The sequence below is a fragment of the Dromaius novaehollandiae genome, chromosome 1 (assembly GCF_036370855.1).
Source record: "Dromaius novaehollandiae isolate bDroNov1 chromosome 1, bDroNov1.hap1, whole genome shotgun sequence".
Taxonomy (NCBI): domain Eukaryota; kingdom Metazoa; phylum Chordata; class Aves; order Casuariiformes; family Dromaiidae; genus Dromaius; species Dromaius novaehollandiae.
In genome coordinates, this window is record NC_088098.1 from 190,546,655 (window position 1) to 190,569,325 (window position 22,671).

A 22,671-nucleotide genomic window follows, 5' to 3' on the forward strand; every position below is an offset into this window, starting at 1 on the left:
TTTTGTGCCCTTTCATATGTGTTGTGCCCTCAATACAAGCAGCTCAGCTATCCACCTAAGGAACACACAAGAATCTCCAAACCCTAAACATTTGATTTATTACCACAGAGTCTAAGCAAACATATAAGAGGACACTTAAGGGCTGAATATATATTCTAAACTGCTTTACTAGCATGGTTGTTCTGGGTCCAAGAAAGCATGAAAGAAACAAATACAAACAAGATTCTTCAGAACAGGAACAATCATGGGCCAAACTTTCTGGTTAAGCAACAAAGTTCTTCTGCTAAACACATTATTACCAGATCTAGAAAGCACTGGAAGGACTGCCAAACACTGCCTCTAAAAGATAAGAGCCCATAAAACAATGCAAAGGAAAGACTGTTAGCAGTAAAAGCTGAGGCACTGATTGTTCGGCAATCCAGAAGTGCCCTGATGCACAGCTTCTGCGTGGTGTCAGTGTTGAGCTCTATGAGGACTCGAGACTCTCAAAGCAGTGAATGGCATTTTAATCCCTGAAAACAAAGTTGCTTTGCAATGACTCTGCTGTCAAACTTCACCACAGGTTTTAAAGAAAACAGGAGATAAAGAAACTACCTTGTGCATTGCCTTTCTTTTAATAAGTACAAATTTACTTTTAGGCAGCATGGTGAATGTGTGTGTTACATAGATTTCTGATCCTAAGGAATGACTTGAGAAGAGTGAAAGAAAACAGAAAAGAGATTCTCAGGTTGAAGAACGTGAAGTTCTGAGAACTGACAAGTACCACGTTTCAGATTACAGCTAGAATGCTTGAGGTTTCCTGATGTAACGAAAAAATAATCATAAGAAAAGGGCTTCCAAGCAAGCCAGTAGGTAATCTAAAGTAACCAGGGATTTCCCTGCATCATTCACATTGATGACTTGACTGCCACAGGAGGAGAATCCAGGACTAGGGAAGTCTTTAAGTGTTCATAAAGCTCTGTGCTTGTGACAATCCTTACTTAATAAAAGATGGGACACCTCAAAATAGATTGAACACAAAGCTATTTCTTTTATCCTTGAAAGAACAAACTGAAATCTCAGTTTCCCATCAGGATTTTTTCCCAAGAAAAAATCCCAGGAAGTTTGAAGGCAGTGGTTATGGTGAAATCAAACCTGAATCCTATCCTGCTGTTCTTCTAAATCCAAAGTAAGCGGTCTTGAGTTAGTATATTTAGCCTTGCCTAAAATATTTCCAGCTAGCTCTACTCAGGAGCAAGCTTTGCCTAAATACAATTATGACTTATCAATTATTAGATAGACTGCAGATTTTTAAAAAAAGTAGACTATAGCAAGACACAATGACACACCAATTCAATCTAGACAGTTCTCCCCCAAACTACAGCAGGTGAGAATTCATATAGGTTTTTAAAAAAACCTGACAAGTTAAAATTCACTGGTAACGATGATTAAACCTTCTGGAATTTGTAGCTAGGAACAGTAACCAAGAAAACATTCAAAATCTTCTTAAAGTGAAATAAAATTCTTACAATTGATTTCCATTCAGGCTTTCTTGCTTGTAATTTCTAGATTATCAGCAACAATTGATGATACCGAGGGAATACGATTATCAAAATGGTGTAACTCACAGGCTATATTCACTTCTTCTAATGATCTAAACAAAGGAGGCACTTAGATTATAGAAATAAAAACTCCTCACTTGTATTGCTAATCTATTTCCAAAATTATTTAAATTGCTTTAAGAATTATATTTTAAGCTAAGTAATGAATAGTTCATATTCTTTGAGACAGGCCTAGAAATCCTTTAAAAAGCAAAATATAAGAAATAACCTAGAAATATGGAAAAGCATGATTTCTAGATTGTCCAAAGTGGTAAGTATATTATTAATTTTACAAGCAATTATTCTCAAATATCTACGTGGCATACCAGGAAATCAGCAACAAAGCCTTCATAATTGCATACTGTAAGCACAAAGGGTCTGTTTTCCAGTGCTTTAATCATCTCTGAAAATCAAAACATTTCTGAAAACAGTTGCAGTGCACCGATGCATACATAATTGGCAAAACGCTGGTAAAAAGGTTGGGATGTGAAGAGAATCCTATTTATACACACACACACACACACACACTTTTGGTCTGAAATACATTAATAAAAAACTGAATGATAAAGAGCAACCTTGAGACTCCTCACAATGCAGAAGCATCATGACATTCACTGCTAAATTAATGAAGAAATATGAAAAACCGTATTAGCTGGTTATTTGTATTTTAACACACAGTAAACTAAGTAACAGGAAAATCAAATTTGTGACAAAATAAAGGTGTGATATGTTTCTTATATCTTTATGTTTTTCTGAGCATAATTCAGCCTATTGCCTTTTTTTTGTGAAGTAAAATTAATTTCACTCATGAGAATATAAGACATCATCTCTCAGTTCAGTAGTTCATTCACAAACGGAAATAATACAAGATGCTTCAAGGGACTGTCTAAAACTCTCTGTGAACTACACATAAATATGGTAAGACTCCTTCTCACCCATACAGTTACCTAGTGGTTAACTCCTGAAGCATACAGATTAATAAATATGGTTGCCTTCATTACTCACACATCTAATCCTCTTCTGAGTCTCTTTAACCTTTTGATCTCAATTATATCCTGCAGAAAGATCTTCACAGAGCACATACATAACGTAAAATAATACTCTTGTCAATGTTTCAAATTTAATTTATAAAACCTGCTTATGAAGAAGAGCAATAGTATGATCTTTTTACATTAACTGATAGGCTTGGCACATCATTCATTATTCTGAATACCTTTTAGTGAAGTCTCATTGCAAGTGGCAGTGCAATCACCACTTTTATTAAAGGTCAGTAAAACCAAATCCGACTTCTTTAAAAAACAATGGCAGTGTCTACAGCCAGTTACAATCAGGCTCAGGACTGAGGGAGGGGGACAGAGCAGTGAAAGTGGATTATGCAACCTCCCCATAGTGAGGATACAAAGAACACATACTATTAATTGGGGGACCACAACTATTTTATCATTCCTTCTTCTCCTTATTAATTCTAATCTTATCTCCAAACTGAAAAGTGTATCACTCAAAACAAAGCTACAAAGTTTGTGAGTTATGCGAGTAGAAAAATTATGTTGGATCCTGTTTGAGCAAAGATGCAAGACAGAGAAGGATGAATGCAGTATAAAACATGAAAGAAGATACTGACACAATTTGAATAAGCACAGGAAAAGACATATATAGACAGCTTTTGGATACATAGCTGACTTAGAGTTGCAAGCCAAGAAACTCTTTTTGTTAAGTACTATCTTGCACGTATATTCTTTGTAAGTAAAGAGTAGTCATGTATCTTTGATAAGGTCCATCACTGATTTCTCTTCATAAATAGAACAAAGTACACAAACGAGATAGTTTAGGTATTAGGGAAAAAAAGTTTTGAAGAATTATTATGTGGGCAGCATATACCTACAACAAACCACAAGCTTTACTTATGTATTTTTGGTAAAATCATATTGTCCCTTCACTGCAGATTTTATAAACTCAAGCTTTAACTGAACCTCAAAGAAGCATTAGCAGCAGAGCACTGCCTTCAAATGGAAGCACCCCATGAGTACAAACTGAATGCACTGAGTGGACTTTATCATTACAGCAGCACGTGGCAGCAACCAAACGAGTCACTTAATGAGGGGTATGCAACCACTGAAAGGAGTCACTGGAATATACTGGAAGGGAAGTAGAGGAGGAATAACTGTTCCTTTGAGAAAGTCCTCAGCCACCGTATAAAGACAGGAAAATAGGACCAGAGTCAAACTGCAGAGAATGAGAAAACCAGCTTAGGATCACAGAACAACAAAATGTACGAAACTCAGAAAGACCCACTGAATGGTGAGGGAACTACAGGGTTTTGCACGCAGAGTAGTTTCTGCAATCTACCTCTATCTTGTGTTTTTCTTGTAGGTAAAGTACAATTAAGTTAGAAATTCACTTACAAAACTTGACTGTTTTGTTTTCCACTTTCACACAATGTTCTTAAACTGGAAAAAAAAACCCAGTAATGTGGAGGCTTCTTGATGAACTCGGGTTGTGCAATAACTTGGAATAAAGAAAGCCACCTCTTCCTGGTTTAAGGATCTAGCCAAATCTTCACATCTCAGAGAGGGATGCTGGATGAAGAGCTGATCCCTAAGAAATGGAAAGGGACTTCTAGCCTAACAGTTTGCTTTGACTTTGCTTAGATCTCAAAAAGGTGAGATTTAATGGGTGGATCCACAAACAGCAACCTTGATAGTATTAAGTACTGAATAAGATAGTATTAAGTACTGAATAGTAGAAAGTTCAGCAATAATACAATTCAAAGTAATCTACAGGAGGAAAAAAAACAGAGAGAGAGAGAGTAATGCTTGCTTAGGTATGGTTGTTTGGGATAGAAAATGTATATTCTGCTTTTAATGGCAGCAGTGTTCATGTGAGAAAACTGCTTTTATAAAAAACAGAAAAGGACAAATTTTGTTTTTACACAGTTTGCCACGTTGGGATATACTTCATAACTCCAAGAAAGGTATTATGTACATGAGCAATTAACTATAGATCTGCTGCTGCATTAACACAGATCATCTAGCTCAATCAGCTGACTTTGCTATACTGCACTTAGGGAATTTTTTTTGTTTGCCATAGAGATCGTAAAAATTTGTAAGCTGCTCTGCTGCTCTGTAACCAAATACTGCTTATGAAAGTATTTTTAGCCATACGTGGTAATGAACAATTGGAAAGATTTCACAAAAATAAAACTATTACAAGAATTAAAATCTAAAAATGAAATTTTCTATGTAGTTTCATAACTTCTATAGAAACAACAAAACGTCAATTTTAGGAAAAGTCAAAGTATAAAACAACAATTGTGCATCTAATAATCTTACTAGACAAAGAAAAATAGAAGTATTTGTTTTGAAACATGAAAGCTGTATGATTTTGAAACAAACCTTGTCCATTAGTTTACTTGCATGAAGACTCAAGCTATTAAAGAATATCTTCTTGCTCAGCAAATGCATTTCTTCAATTGTTGTCAACAGTGTGGCTGCACTGTTTCCTACAATACCACTGAAAACAAAATTAAGATTATTTCATTAATACAAAGGGGGGAGGTGCACAGGACAGAGTCAGATACTTTCGATGGAATTTCAAATACAATTTGTTGAAAGTTGAAAATGTACAACAAACCATCATATGGAACCGTTCTCCATATGAATTAATCTCTCAGAGGGCCAATAAGTAAGATGACAGAGAGAACAAACATTATCAACTATCAAACAATTAGATATTACTTTTAAGTACAGTCTATTTAGAGCTTAGCAGAAACTTTTTGATATAATCCTAATATTTAGTGGATTTTTGTTTTGTGACTACTTCGACTGTTTCTACTTCTGCTATAGCAAATATAGATTATGTAAACAAAAGTGCTGATAACTTTATTCTGTCTTACTATCCTCTAGGGAAATGTACTGCTTCATTGTGGTATTAGGCATCTCCAGAAATACAAGAATTCATGCTTTATTATTCCAAGTGTCAGCACTAATATTTCATAAAACTTAAACCACATTAGAAGGTCACACACATTTCTTGGATCTATCTTCTGTCTAAAGTAAAAGTGATTCTAAGCTACAAATAATGGCAGGTAAATCTGTGTCATAATGGGGCTAATTAATGCTTGTAGCTTCATTTTTAGAATATAATCTTGTTGCATTTAGAGGGACATTTCTCAGATTGAATTTTCCCTTCATTAGTTTGGTGCACTTCCTCTATAAAGTGGAAATTATTCATCTGGCAGAAGGTACTCCAATGATCTTTAAACAATGTATTGTTAGCAGGAGAGAAAGCGATAGGTAAGATTGCCTAAGACCTTCCATTTTACCATCACATTTTCAATTGCACATAGGTTTATAACTACCGGGAAACAGATTTTTGGAGACAGAAAAATGGCAGCAAAAATCTTTTAGCTGTTTTTAAAAATGAGATTAGGAATAAAATATGTTTTGCCCAATATTACCCCCTCCCAAAAGTCTTGCATGTGTTCTACCACAGAGCTGTAGCGCCATTCACTTTAGGGATTTAAATACACCGGGGGCTGGCCAAGAACCACATATCCCAGTTTGGTCATTATCTAAATGTCTGAAGGTAAACTCAAGTCATCATATTAGTTATTCAAATTGTCTCAGCGTAGTTCAGTCCAGGATTGCAGAGGAAGATTTTCCTGCTATTTCTGTTTCTAACCAAAATGAACAACTGTATAATGCCACAATACATAAAAACAGTTTCTGGCTCTTCTCTGGTTTCAGTGTCTGTGGTGGCTTTTGGCAGGTTGGAAGATAACGCATGCACCTTGAATAGAGAGATGTGGAATGAGGCAAGTATCTTCCTGACAGAAAAATTTAAGTGCATAATATAAAAAGATGGTATCATAATATACTTGCATTAGGAAGGTAAAATAAATATTCTGGAGGTAATTTTCATTCTAGCATTTTCTAAAAGGGGTATTTAAATTTGTTATCTTAAATTTTTTGTGTAGCTTTTTGTATGCAATCAGTATCTACCAGGAAAAATAAAAAAACCAATTTCTGTGGCAAATTAATGCTATATTCCAATGTAGATGCCATATGAATTGAGGAATGACAACAGATAAATGGCATCTGCTTGATATCGTGAATGTTTCTCTCTGATTCTACAGCACAGAGCATAAACTAAAGCAAGAAAATAGTGTTTTTACTTTATTAATCTTTATACCTATTATATAAGAAAAAGCATCCTTAACATACTTCTAAATTTTGCATACCTGATTGTATGGTGGTAGAACTTGAGAAGATTAGAAATCTTGTACAATAAAACTGCTCCTGGTTCAGCAACAATCACCTGCTCAATCCTAACCTGCAGAATAAAAAAAAAGAAATATCCTTCAGGTCATAAACTCTGAAAGCCAACCCCTATGACTTCATATATCATATAAGGCTGATTTTTGAGAAATAAATTTAACCAGAAATAAATGTATCAATTGACAATGTCCAGTTAAATTACAACATTCTTCTTGAACCAAACTTCTTGGCTGCCAAACATCCAAATAGAAAACAAGCAGGTGTATTCAAAAAAAAAAAAATCACATTTCCCTACAGGTTTTTGTTGTAACTTGTTATTGAAAATTTCAAAATAATGAGATCATTTAATGGATTAACATCAGTACATACTGCACTCCTCCCCAGCACTGAACAGCAGGAACAGCTGCAAAATCCCTAAACTACAACGGTTGATCATTAGCATCACGCAGCAATTCAGAATATCCCAAGTATCAGGTATTTTATCCAAAAGACAAAAATTCACCTGGATTAATCTCTTCTTTACTCAAAGAAGTGATTACATAACTGCTACTGGTATGTAAGTAGATATATTTATAATTAAATAGCAGCCACACTGACCATTTAGCTCAGCCAGGAGATGCTGGCTACACAGACCAAAACAGCACTGACTTTCTTTGTATTTGGACAGTTGATGCGTTGTCTCCACGGTACGTACAGTCTCAACCAAAGGCTGTCCCAAGGTCAGCCTTCGGGTACTCATGAAGAAGGGATAGTCACTGACTTATTGCTGCACTATTTCTGCACATGTGAAAAGGCAACACACAAATCACCAGCCATCACTCCTCTTCCGTTATTTGTCTGCTGTTCAATGGAGTGCAACCCACAGCAGTGCCTTCTTGTCACGGCCAGCTGCAGAGGGTTAAACTAAGATTATGCTTCCTCAATCATCTCCCTTTGCATCTAACTCAGAGGCCAAAAATACAGAGTAATTTCTGACTCTTATTTGCAAAGCTCGATGCACAAACTTAATTTCAACATTTGTGTGAACTTTGTCCTTCAACACACATACATATACAGAGGTACACATACAAATACCTATATCAAATGTTGCATAGAAGGCCTTTTGGGCAGAGATATTAAGTGTTGTCTAGATGTATAACAAGAAAGAAAAAGAAAGGTAGGGGAAAAACAGGAAAACCAAAATACTGACAAAAAATTAAAAGTGGCAACGGAAAATAAAAAGAGGAATTAAGAAATGGAAAACAGCAAAATGGGAAGAAGGTGAGTATCAAGCCAAACTGAAGTGACAGGTTCACAAATATCAGCAGAAGATCCACTAGAAAAGTAACATATCATGGTGCCATATGATTACAATAAAAAGTATTTTTCCTAAACCTAACGTACTTATTATTCTTTTTCCATATTACAAATCAGGTAACTTCTTACAGTTTAGTTAGAAGTTTTACTTGCCTTATTCTAGATGTACTTAAATGCTTAATTACAAAAGATTATCCTGTACAAATCCACTGAGTAAATTCAAAGGACATCCACATTTTGAATAGGATATACAGTTCTGATGTCCTTAACTCTTACAGAATATACAACTAGAAAAGGCACAGAGAAGGGCAAGAAAATGACCAAAGATTTTGAGAATTGTTTCTGTATTAGCAGTGACTAAACTGACTAGGACTCTGGTTTGAAATAAGACAGCTGAGGAGGGATGTGACAGAAATGCAACAAATCAGAATGGCATAAAGAAGAGAAGTAGGAAACAATTCTTCATCGTCTCTTTCAATATAAGAGCCAGGCTTATTAAATGAAAAAAAAACAAAAAGGAGTTGGCTTTTCCACACAGCATATAATTAAACTGTGGACTTCCCTCCTGCAGGATATGTTGTAGATACAAAGGGTTTATAGCAAGCTGACATATTCATAGAAGAAAAATCTAATGAGGTCTATTAAATACAAAGACAGTAGCTATGGCTCAGTAAGTCTTTAGTAAGTCCACAAACAGGCTGGGAGACCATTCTGCAGACATACTGTGACACACTTGCACAACTTGCATTCTCTTCCCTAAGCCTATGCTGACGGTCACTATGAAAGACAGGGCTTACTGAAAGGCACTAAGTTAAACTGATTTTTCATTCGACTCGCTCTAGCAATTCCTATGTTCTTAGCCCAAAGCTCAATTTTTGCACATAAGCACTTCTGGACTTTTTCTAAAGTAACAAAACAAAACCAAGATATAGATTTAGTAAGCTAGTATCTCTCACTGTATGACTGATTATAATCAGATATTCATGAACTAAGGAATCTTTAATTTTGAAGAGTTTTATGACTTGCAAGATTGAGAATCAAATTCTTAACCAGGGATGACGAAAATACATTGGAGAGACAGGGGCACAGGTTCTGTGAAAACATCACAGAGCTATTTTTAGAGTGATCAGGAAAACAAAATACTTTACCTTCAGGGGTCTGCAGACACCTTCTGTGATATGCCCAACTACTTCTTGAATATTTTCTTCCACACCTACAGTTAATACAAACATATGTTAAGATAACACAGATTAATTTAATTCTCTTCTCTTCATGACTATAAAACAAAAACAAATGTAAGAGCTATTCCTCCATAAAAAGCATTATGGACTGCATGTTCCTTTCCCTGCAAGAACCTGACTGGTTTACATCTCTGCCGAACTTCAAATCTAGCCATTAATAAATAGCTGCATGACAAAACAGGGTCCTGGAGAGTCATTACCTTATGCTATGCGATTACTTTCTATTGTAATGTAGAGCCTGGGGATTTGAGGGAGAAGGAGCAAGGGGAAGAATGATCTAGCAAGAAACTGTCACAGTGAGGCTCAATATCAGCACTTCATGAAAATAAATAAATAAAAAAAAAAGGCCACTAAGAAGCTCAAGGAACAACAGTATTTACCACTGTGAAAGGGCTAAATTGCAAATACACATCTGGCAATTTTAGATATTGATGCACCTATGGCATTGTTATGAACTAAGTCACAGACGTACTTTCGCGCTGCAGTATACTACAGCATTAGCAAATGCATCTTCCCTAGCAGCAACTGAAACTAGTCTTTCATAGAACAACATATATAAAAGAGAATATTGCCCTACCTCATCATGAAACACAAATGAATTGTTGCATAGCAACCAGTACTGTCATAAATCAATCAAACTGAAAGTAACAGATCTTCAAGCTCTCACTTCAGCAATGACTCAGAATAGATTTATGGAGACAGCAATACTTTAATTCTAATTTAAAACATGCCAACGAGAGTTCATCTTCAGATGGGACCCATGCAAGGAACAGTAAACAAATTGATGAAGATGTGATAAAAATCAGGTGACCTTAAGCTATATTTAACACCTTTTATTTCACACTAAAAGAAATTACCTCTGAGAGTAAAAATTATAAACAGAGATCAGATATGTGTGACATGTCCCTTTACACTGAGATACGTGAAAAGCTACTTAAGCAGAAAAAACTACATTCAGTGTGGTTGTCTTCTGTAAGAATTTCAGCATCCTAAATTGGTAAGGTAATAAAATTGTATTTATATATTTCAGTACTGAAACCAAGGAAAGCAAGATTACAAAACAGAAGATTCATGGGCTGTTATGTAATGCCTTGCTTCCAAATACACCCTAACAATGTACACACCTTTTAGCAGAATTCACATTTCAGTCCATTAGGAGCACTCATATTTTTATTGTTCATCAGTAAAACAAGTACCTGGCACATATATGCAATAGTATATCAAGACCAGATTGACTTAAAAACAATTTCTTAGTCATCGAAGTTTTAGCTTTAAAAATGTACAAATTCAAACACCAACACACATAGATTTACTATCTTGATATATTGCATGCATGTGCCTTCACATACGCTTTAATGTCCAAGTACGGTATTTTAGTTTCAGCAAACAAAAGGAAATCTTCCAGCAAAATTGGTTATGTAACTGTTGCAAGTATTAGTACATCATGCTGACATGAAAGAATTACGGATGAAACAATTTTTAGAGATTCAAAAATCAATTTTAGAAAGCAGTTTTATTAACTGAAGATATGCTTTTGGCTGCCTCCCATACCGTATTTCATTTCTCTCTGTACACTCTTCCATAAGAGAGACAGCTTTCTTATACTTTATTTTGGCTTCGGCTCTCTGGCTGGGTTCCTACAACTCCAAGGAAAATGGGTTTCTACTGCTTCTTTTAAACAGAATACTTGCAATTCTCCCTCCCTTTCAAGCACAAGTCCTCTATAAAACTGGAAGATTCCTGCTTACAGAACGCCTAAGCTCCAAAGAAGAAAACAAATACTCTTCCCCTGGCCAGTACAATGCAAAACAGTGAATATCCTTTTGAATGTATTTTCACTGCTCAAAATTTTAATGGCATTTTTGATTAAATTAATTTTAAAGAGTTGGCATTTGCAAGGTTACAAATTTTAAAACTTTTAAGAAATTATTCTTGAATATTTAGTTGTGGGCTACTTAGCTCATTCTCATTAAAGTCAAAACTGGGACATTCCTCCAAATATGTGTCCTTTGCACAATTTTTCTTCCATCAGGACCAAATCTACATCCATCTCACCCATAGCTAGACTTTTTTTTTTTTTTTTTTAAGAGGATAAAGGAAGTTTTTGTGTAGGATTTTTGTTGTCTCCACAGTACTTAAGTCACACTGAGCTTACAGGAGGATTTAAATAGAAATCTGAACTTGGCACAGAAACTCCTGAATTAAAATAATAAAAGTGGCTTCATCTCCAAAAAGCTATTTAAGTTGAAACTAAAGTTAGAACATTTGACTGACCTACCATAGGGAAAGACTCATTCCACCTAAATTCTAGCTGTCCCCCCCAGTTAGGTGTCTAGTCTATACTAGTTGCTCAGGCTCCCTCTATGGGGAATGGAAAAAAAACAGTTGTGATGGAAGTCTCCGAAACATCTACACTAGATGTCTATCTTCATGGCAGATATAATGATGTTCTAGAGAGGTTCCAGAAGACTGGAAGAAAACAAATGTCACTGCTATCTTCAGGAAGGGCAAGAAGGAGGATCTGGGGTACTACGTCCGCCAGCCTCATCTTGATCCCCAGGAAGGTGATGAAGCAACTAATCCTGGATACTATTTACAGACACACGAAAGACAAGAAGGTGATCGGGAGTAGTCAGTATGGATTTACAGAGGGGAAAATTGTGCTTAACCAACCTGATAGCCTTCTACGATGAGATGGCTGGCTTGGTGGATGAGGGGAGAGCAGTGGATGTTGTTAGTTTGCAGATGACCAAAAACTGGGAGGAGTGGCTGATAAACCAGAGGCTGTTCTGCCATTCAGAGGGATCATGGCAGGCTGGAGAAATGGACAGGAAGGCATCTCAGGAAGTTCAACAAATGGAAGTGCCAAGTCTGCACCTGGGGAGGAATAACCCCATGCACCAGTACAAGCTGGGGGCTGAGCAGCTGGAGAGCAGCTTTGAAGAGAAGGACCTGGCAGTCCTAGTGGTCAAGCTGAATATGAGCCACCAACGCTGTGGCAAGTAGAGGGAAGTGATCCTTCCCCTCAGCACTCGTGAGGCCACATCTGGAGTGCTGTGTCCCGTGCTGGGCTCCCCAGTGCAAGAGAGACATAGGGCTACTGGACTGAGTCCAGCAAAGGGCCATAAAGATTCAGGGACTGGAGCATCTTTCATAAGAGGAGACACTGAGCAAGCTGGGACTGTTCAGCCTGAAAAACAGAAGGCTCAGGAGGATCTTATCAATATGTATAAATATTTGATGGGGTGGCGGTGTCAAGAGAACGGGAACATACTCTTCTCAGTGGTGCCCAGTGACAGGACAAGAGGCAATGGGCACAAACTGAAACACAGGAAATTACATTTAAACCTAAGAAAACACTTTTTTTCCTGTGAGAGTGGTTGACATTGGAACAGATTGCCCAGAGAGGCTGTGAATTCTCCATCCTTTGAGATACTCAAAACTCGACTGCACATGATCCTGGAGCAGTCTGCTCTAGCTGACCCTGCCAGAGCAGGGGGTTTGGACCAGATGATCTCCAGACATCTCTTCCGACCTCAACTATTGTATGATTATGTGACCTTCTGTTAAGGGTATTTGCCCTCTGGAGGAAATGAAAATCTCTTATCTATAATCACAAATGAGATGTCCCCTTTTAAAACGGCTAAGTGAAACTAACTTAATCCTTGCTATAGCCTGTGCAATCGGGCACCTGAAGACTGTACTATCAAGGAATTTGACTCAATCTCTCAATATTGTAGATGGTATATTCACTGATTAGCAAGTGCCAACTCTGGATCTGTATTTATATGAAGCATATAATCTCAAGCTACTTCATAAGACTGCACTTTGCAGTAAAGGGTTCTTACTATACTCAATTGTATCCCATCAAGGATACAAGGATTTCATCTTACAGTTCTTAACCTATAACCATCCTTGTCATCAAAAAATTTTCCCAAAGATCCAGAGGAACAGTTAACACACAGTAACTTCCAGGCTTTGTTGCTTCCAGTCTGAAGCTAAGAATTCGTGATCATCTTATCCTCTTTACATTTCTTGAGAATTGCACAACAGTGATGGCAAATCCACTCCTGGTTAAGCTTGGGAGAATAGATTTTGCTTCGCACAGAAATGTTAGTTTGCTTGTTTATACCATTCTGAAGGGAAAAAAGTTTTCACCTGATGATATTTTCACAAAACTTTTCCCCAAAACATTTCTTTCTCTATATTCTCAAGTAGTTTACTCTGATCCATGGCTGAAATACTCTCAATATATCTAAGTTATTGTAACATCTCAGCCTGATATCCTGCCAGAAGAGCAGAGAATTTAATAGCTAGATAAAGCATAGCACAAAGAGGTGGGAGGATTTCAGAAGAGAATGCAAGGCTTGTCAGTAGCAGCAGAACAGTCAACAGCAGAACTAGATACAGTAACGTCCTCTATGTGGCCAGCTTTTCCTCAAACACTGTCTGCAGTTACAACAGAAGCATCAGCTCTTCATGCATAGAACTGTTATGACATTTTCTCTACCACACATCCATCATGAGACCTACTTTCCTATCTCCCTAAGACAGTCAGTAAATAAAAGTAAATTCACTTTTATAGAATTCTGTAACTGTAGTAAAAAAACTCATCATGTAGGATGATTTAGAGATAGAGGTAATTATCTTCTTTCTGTATGCAAATAATGACTACATGAAATATATATAATAACACATTGTACCACTTGAATAAACTCTCTAGTATTCTGAAACTTCTTCCTTGTTTTGGTTTGATTTACAACATTTCCTATTTTAAATAGCCTCCTTGCCCATATGCCATTAATTAGGAAAGCTACTTAATACTTACAGCAGTAAGGAAAATACCAATACCTGTTAACTTTAAATCCAAGAGCAGGACTCCAAGACTTAGTCTGAAGAGCTCTTCATACTGTGAGAACTTGCATTTGATCTATATTTGTCATAACTGAGTATACGTGCTTATTGATAAACAAGTCTTTGGCTGCAGCTATGGAGACCAACCACACTCCAGCTTCTATATAATAAAGTACTTGAAAGCACAGGTCTAAAGTACTTTAAAAAGAGCAAATAGGCTGAAGAATAAAAATCTGTATATCTCTTAATGAAGGAGAACGTCAGTATTATAAAGCTTCATAGATCCATGAGAGGCCTGCTTTAGTGTCCAGAAGCTTATAGTGATATGTCACATAACAGAAGGAAATTGCATTTTACTCATAGCACAGGAGGAACAGACAATTATAAAAAAAACCCAAAAAACAAAAAAACCCTCTTACTAAACAAAGGAGCAAGGGATAACAGATATCCTCAACATGTCAATAAGCAACCATACGACAATGTTGTTGCAGAGACATACATTCACATATATTATAAATAGCCTTTTGAACTCTGAACTACAGTATAAAAAGTCTCTTTCTAAATTTAGTGTAAAACTATTCTGAGCACAGTAAAAAGAGAAGAGAGCATTCTGAAATACTCTTCTTCACTGGAGGCTTTCTTGCAAAACACAAGCATCAGCTATTCCAAGTTATCTGCAGTATTGTCTAAGGTCAGACTCGCATAACTGAGGCATAACCTAGGAAATTAATCACACCTTCTGACTTATCACAGACATGTTTCCTATCATTTCTCAACAAATGTTTTAAAATCTAGTAGTACCTTGAACAGTTACAAGCTTTAACATGGCTTCTAAATGTTCTTTTTCAGAAGCTGTAGCTTGATGCAACCAGGCCAGCATGTCTCCTACATACCTAAATGAAACCAAAAATTCCTATGTAAATCAGGGATTTATGGTGTCAGGGATTTAAAGTGTCAGTGGGGAAAAAGGAAGATTATTTAATATACATTCTTACTATCACTGTACCTCAGAGGATCATGAGAATGCATTTCAATTGGACGGGGAGTACCTCCTACACCTCCTCTAGTAAGGGCATCTATAAAACCACGGACTACAGCACTCCTCCTAGCTGTTCCAAATTCATCCAAAGTATACCTGTAATTGAAATATGAAAAGGGGTAAAACAAAACAGTTCACATCATCACGTTTTATTAGCTCAGCTTCACAGTTACTGTAAGTAACCATTTTTCATAATTCTATTAAACTTGCATCAATGCTTCCACTATGAAAAATTCAAAACCTCCAGATATTCTTGACTCTTCTGAACATATATTCAAGATCTTCTTGAATTCATATATTCAAGTTGTTCTGAAGAACAACTCCTTCACCCTCCCATCCCCTCACCACACACAAATGAATAAAAATAGCCAGGGCACCACTCTGCCCTTCTCCTCTAGGCCACCGGATGGTTACTACCCACAAAGTTATTTCCACTTGATAGTTGTTCAGCTGTTTTAATCAATGAGTCCCAATTAGATATTTCATGGACACACAATTAAAGGTCAAGAGTGCATCATCCCAATCAGCATCCCAGTAACAGAGGATGTACGAGAACAAACACAAACTCATTTTTAGAGGAGGCTACCTTCCTGTTGGGGCTGAAGCATAAGGGCAAGTAAAAGAGGGAAACTAACACTGCTAACACTCCATTCTACCTATTTAGAAACAGAAGAATTTTGAAAGCACCAGACCACTTTGTTTTTTTAACGAAGAGAATTTAAGTATTTTGAACAAAACACATAAATTACAAAGGAGAAAAAGAAAAACACATGACAATTTATTTTTCCAATTGGAGAAATATCAAAGACTAAGTGTGGTATCACTTACCAGTGATACCCAGCAGCTGAATAGATGTAAAATCAAAATAATAAAATAATAATAATAAAAAAGCATGCCACTCTGATTGAAATTAAATGAGCACTGCATTCCCAACTAAACAGATGTGAAAGACAAAATACAAAAAGAGACAATACACTGTTTCAAATAGGTTCCAAGTTAATTTCAACTAGATTTCTCTTATGCTACAAATAGTCCAAGGGATCCTTCAGTTTTACTCTTTTTCTATATTACTATTTGAGAGACAGGAAAATAGCACATTTAAACCAAAGTTTCACTACTCTTCTATATTTTTCTCCAGAAAGTGTATCTGGTAACTTAGAGAGTAAATACCTACATTTTTAAAAAAACTTAACATAAAACATTCTTTAATAAATCACTATTTCCAAAATTATGTGATTAACAGCAGGAGAGATCTGGGATTCACTGACTACCAATAGTCCAGGAATAGCAGTGTTGCAGTGAAAAATCTCAGGTGTGTGTATAAACCAGATAAGCTTTTTTCCCTCCTACAATAAACAGCTATAATAGATCATTAAAAATACAGCAGTAGACTAGGTCTTATTAGTTTTGAAAACCACAGTTAATAGTAACTTTGTTTAAAAGAGAAAACTACTAATTTTCCTTCTACAGTCAGTAGAACAGGGTCATAACCATGCACGCATAGAATTCAGTATTAACTATTGTTTATACTAGAAACACAGTATTAACTACTATGTTATTACACATATTCATTACAGGGAAGGAAAACAGTATTTGCATTCTTTTCAGCCCTACAACAATTGTTTGAATACCCAGTAAAGAAAATTCATTGGCGGGGAGGAGGTGGAGAAAAAGCTGTAAAAATCAGAGTGCAGGATGGAAGCAGAATACTCCTCTGAGCTATGACTCCACATATTATCTACAAAACAGTTTTCAATTTCTCTGTTAGGAACAGGAAGTGAACACCAAACCAAAATGTTCATTTCAGATGTCCAGTAACTGCAGTTCCTGGAAGTCTGTCTATGGTGCAATGTTTCTGCCACCTTAAGGTTAAAAATATATAACTCAAAATCAGAAAACAAGAATTTGCAGTCATATTTCTAAACTCCTGCCCTTCTCCATTTCATCCACTTTCATTCATCCAATTCAGGATCTTTATCAGATGCTGGGGCAGTAATTTGGAGGAAAATCTGGGCTTAATTCACATTAAGTGCTTAAATGCAGAATAACAACAATAATTTCGAGATAATTTCTTCTATGACAGAATTTTTATATTTTTAACTCAACAGTGTGGTATGTACACAGGTACATAAAAAATTTTACTTTTCAAAGGAAATAAAGTAATCTTGAGATTGAAAATATTACAAAGCATCAATAATGCAATTTTATCAATACCGCTGTAGCAAGTAGTTAAGCATGATAATTTAAGATGAGAGATACAAGGTTGCATCTTCTATAGTAATGTTTACTTTTGCCTTTCTGGAGAAAAATATGTCCTGTTGCATTCAAATGTTGGTAATATTAGTACTTCTGTCTGTGAAAAAGATGTAGGAAGAAAAATGAAGCATCTTTTGAAGATTCACTGTAGATTAGCCAGCTGTGAATTTTATACAGAAGATGAACTTTTGTCATAAATATTAAGAAAGCAAAACTATGTGAAATTTGAAAGTAACTTAAACATAACAAAATATTTATTGCCGAAGATACAAACCATATCTATAACGACCCCTATAAAATGTTGTGAACACAGTTGTGACTGATCCTATACAGCTGTGTAAAAGGGTCTGAAAGACAAAATGCAAGAAAGGACTCTGCAATCCCCAGCTATGGCCCAATGTACTAACTAGCCCCAATAAATTTAAGGAACATCAGCACCATGAGCAACAGCTGGGGAGCTCTTGTAAGATACCACAGCTACCTCAAATTAATTACCAGAACTGTCTAAGCATATACAGATGTTTGCTCTCTCTCTTAATGACAGAAGGCCCGTTTGCACTACACATTCCCCTCCATGAAGTTCAATAGCGTCACATAGCTCACTTTGCACCTTTGACACTCTTAAAGACAAGGCTAGCCTTTGAAAGACAGCCTAGTACTCTGCTGTCTTGGATACTTTTGGCTAAGAGTAATTTGCAATAGTTGAAAAATATGATGAATGATTCAATGATTAAAAAAAATAAAACCCTAAAGCTTAAAAAAGTTAAATGCATTAGGATTAACTATAAAACTGTACCTGCTTGCAATGTCACCCCAATAAAGACAGTTATTATAGTGCCACCTTGTGGTTATTCTGCCTCTAGTAACAAGCATTTCATTTAGGTCAAATAGTCCCTTCAGCAACTCCCGAACAAGAATTAAATAGTAGTATGTAATATATACATACTAGTACATAATATATACATACAATATATACATGTACATAGGTACCCCTACAATTGGGAGGCACACAATGTATAACAGATTGGTTTTAACATATTACTGTCCAACCCATAATAGAAGACACTCTTACTGAGTAAAAACTTGAGTAAAACTTGAGCACTTGAGTAAAAACTAATTAGCAAATTTTTACTTTGGGGATTTAAACTAGACAATCACATGCTTTGGACAGCATTTTTTCCTTCAGAAAAACCCTGCAAGGAGAGCAGCCCATATTCACAGTTCATTTGGATTAAAATAAAAAGTGTCTGACATTTTACTTTAATTAGAAACCAGTAAGCTGGAAAAAAGCCAATGACGTTTACTGTACCATAATTATGTCATAGGCTTCTGAAGTTTAGAGAAGTTGAAATACAATTTTTCTTTAATCGGATGCAAGACTAAATTGCCACTATACTTTTCCCTGTAGTTCATGTCAATTTGTAAGTGTTATAGGCTGGAAATACTCATTTCTGTTAATCATGAACATTTACTTACTTATACAGGACAGGCCTATCTTGTAAGGCTTCCATAGCTTGAGTGAGAACTGAAGAAATGTCACACGATTCTTGTGTCAAAGTTCTGCACTCATCTGAAAAATATCAACACCAATAAAAATAGATTATTCACACAGAAAACAGGTAATGTAACATCATATATACCAGGCTGTCAAACAAGAAAACAGGTTAAAAACTCATAGAGGTTTTAGATTTTGAGTTGAAATCTTCAGAATATGCTGCATGGCCTTGTTTATATTATTGTAATTAAATTTCCCCTCTCCTGTAAGCATTACTTTGCTGTAAAATGGATGAGCATCACAAATCTCAACAATAATAAAAATTAAAGGAAGCTTAATATCTGGTTGTGCCTAGGTACAAACTGTTAAGCCATTCAATCATCAAAATTCTGTTAGGCTCCATAATCCCTTGATCGCCACATTCCAGGTAATCTGCTAAGAAAAAAGGGAGCATATGTTATTTAAGCAAACTATATATTTTTTACTTAAGTGACATACCTATACGTATAATAGCTTTATAAGTTTGCATATTCCACGCAAGAATGTGGAAATCATATACACCAAATCACACAATTTAGCATAATATAGATGAATTTTTACTAAGGCCAAACCACAACCACCATCTCAGACTTCAGCATCCAATGAAAAACAACTAGCCAATGTACTCACCCACTGCATCAGCTTTTTCATGTATCTTCCTGTCAACATTTTGGGAGAAGCGAGAAGCGAAACAAAGCACCTACATTTTACACTATCAAGATATTCCATTAAATACTGACATCTGGAGCCAGAGTATGTATGTGGAAAAATATTACGTACTATAATTCTCAAGAGAACATCCTAAGAAAACAAGTCTAAAAGGTAGGTTTAACAACATTTAATCAAGTTTAAAAGGTAATAAACCACTGCTCCTACTAAGATAGATGTTACTAGGAAATTATCAAAAAAGAGAACTTTCCTGTGTCCTGCAAGAAAATGAAAAGCAATGAACTCAACAATTAGACTCCTAAACTGTAACCACTGACCTCTGTGGAAGACCATCTGAAAAATGCAAATAAATAACATAGCTTCACAGAAAGAGGTGTGATCAGCCAGCGATTATGTGCCCAGAACTAATTTCCAACAATCTGACCCACAAAAGCTAGCTTTTAGACAAATTTTTCACTGAGAAGGAACCCAAAGACTTGTTAATGAATCTTGGAAAGGGTTCTTGCCGAGTTCAACCCATATCAAGGAGTTAAAAGAGTCATCACAGTAATATTCATAAACATAACAAAAACAATCTTAGTCCTACTTTGAGTCCATCTGTAAAGTCGTTCATAAGATGTCTCTTGCAGTAAAGCCATCTGTTCCATAATTTCCAAGCTACAAGATAAAAAAGATTTTATGAGCAAATACTATTTTAGGTAGTACTAGTAAAAGCATTTAGAAATCTAATAAAAAGCACCACTTTTAAATTAAGAAAATTTCAAAATATGCTGCTATTCTTTGTTTTGATGTGGAATACTCTTTATGGTAATATGATGTAAGGAATGAGACCTCACTGTAAATGTTACTTTTAACTAGTAAATGGCTTAAATGGCTATCTTTAAGTTGTTTAAATAACACGCACCCCGCCCTTTGCTGATTTGTCCTGAGAAGAATCTTGACATCATCGTGAATTTGCTTTACTCTTCCCAATGCCTTGAAAAAATCCTACAAATAAATAAATAAAGTCGTGTTTAAAAGCAGCAACTTCCATTCACATCTCTAGCATTTTGTATTCCTTATTCCATTTCCACATTTTTGCTCTTTGCAGGTCCATGTTCCAAGTGCTGCTTTTAAAATACAATCGCACATACATCTTACCCTTCATTCTACCTCAATAGCCTTAGTATGTTTTCTCTTCCTGTCATCACTCCCTTATTCCACTTTTTTTTTTTTTTTTTTTTTTTTTTAACAGCAGCAAAGATATGTTTTTAACCTGGCTTTATACAGCACGTGTGTGTCTTACCCACATTGTTTATCTCTTTTGGGAGGATATTTTTAAGTATGTTACTGTATATTCCTTTATCTTCTGTTCATTAACATATGCAACTGAAGAGCAAACTGATAAGCTGTAATGCACAATAATTACAGGCTGATATTTTTTCTTTTAATATGAGCAAAGTAACAATTCCTAAGAAAAATCAAGCATTTGCAATAAACTGAGGTTTTCCATGCTAACCTCTCTCTGCAAATAACACATCAGTAGCAGTCTCTAGAAAACACTGACATATTGCCAAAATGTTATTTTTTTAGGGAATTAAAGCAAATCCACTAACATTTTCAAATATAAATAATTTTATGAAGTCATCTTTCAAACATTATGAAGGAGATTGGAGAATTCCGACACAAGCGTTTGTTCCTTCTGTGACTTGGACACAATTTACCCCAGAAAACTAGAGCTCCACTCTGGTTCAATTCATATAAAAACATACATTTTCTCTAAGTGAGGTACTCAATTGATTTAATCTACGCCATTGCATCAACTGTGTTGAAGATAAATTTATGAAAATCCAACTCACAGATCTTGAGATTAAAATCTTCAGTCAGAAAAAAGAAATCTCACAAACAGAAGTCTGACTTCAATAATATTTTAAGCACACTGGTTGGTTCTATCATAGGGAAAAAGTGCACAGATGATTTTAATGAAGTCTGCCACGTCAGTAGCACAATTATGATTATAGCCTGGTTACTTCTGCACGTTTTTTAGGTAGGCCAGAAGGGTCGATAGGACTAACCCTTGTTCTGCTGCAGGTCAAGCACTGAATAAATGGCACGATGTTACTGTCATTGTGCACTGCAACATGCATGGGGAAAGAACAGGAAATAAAAAGGCTTCCTTCTGCCATAGACTGGCAGAATTCATTTAAGAGTGAAAAGGAAAGATTTTCTATACTATGCAGCAATTTTGGAAAGCTGCTTCAAACAGAAAAGAGAAATTATATCATGAAAGGAGCAGAATGTCCCCTTTCCAGGCTTGAGATGTGCTTGCTTTAGGTCTTTTTTTTTTTTTTTTAAGAGCTGAAAAGATGACCTTGTAAGGCACTGACCTGAACTGTATTTGCATTAAGTATACTTTACCAGCTTGCAGGATCAATTCCCATATGTAAAGAGGAGATGGAATATATAAATAACATGCAGAAATACAAGATATGGCTTAGTCTAAAATATACTAAAATACAAACTCAGTTGGCCTTTAGATCAAGCCCTTAGAAGTAAAACATCTGCAGGTTTTGTTTGCTTTAGGGATTTTTTTTGTGCTTTTCTATCTCAATCTGAATGTTTCTTTCAGGGTAATAGTTGGTACAAAAGCATACAGCAATTACACAAGTGCACAATCATTTAAAAAGTTCCAGCTATGCTTTCATTAGCATTGTTTATAATTATCTGTTCTATTTCTTTAATAATGCTTAAACTGCAAACAGGATATCTGTGGAAATGAGATACCATGTCTCAGCAGGTAGTCTGCATTTCAGTGAATGTTTCCATGCAGCTACAATAATAAAATCTATTAAATATACTCAATTGTCTTGTTATTCAGTTTGCTTTTACTGCAGAACAATGTGCCTTCCTACCTAAAACGATAAACATATTAAAAAACTTGGTTTAG

General features: G+C 35.7%; 1 protein-coding gene across 1 annotated transcript in view; it reads right to left on the reverse strand.

The window, feature by feature from the left end:
- COG6 (component of oligomeric golgi complex 6) overlaps positions 1-22,671 on the reverse strand; it is a 58,778-nt gene that overhangs the window by 17,919 nt on the left and 18,188 nt on the right. Inside the window, exons 6-13 of the mRNA XM_064504903.1 lie at positions 20,650-20,732; positions 20,332-20,402; positions 19,019-19,112; positions 15,254-15,382; positions 15,049-15,140; positions 9,301-9,365; positions 6,820-6,911; positions 4,973-5,090 (exon numbers count right to left, since the gene is read on the reverse strand). Of these exons, the coding sequence (XP_064360973.1) occupies positions 4,973-5,090; positions 6,820-6,911; positions 9,301-9,365; positions 15,049-15,140; positions 15,254-15,382; positions 19,019-19,112; positions 20,332-20,402; positions 20,650-20,732 (744 nt within the window). The remainder of the gene's footprint in view (positions 1-4,972; positions 5,091-6,819; positions 6,912-9,300; positions 9,366-15,048; positions 15,141-15,253; positions 15,383-19,018; positions 19,113-20,331; positions 20,403-20,649; positions 20,733-22,671) is intronic.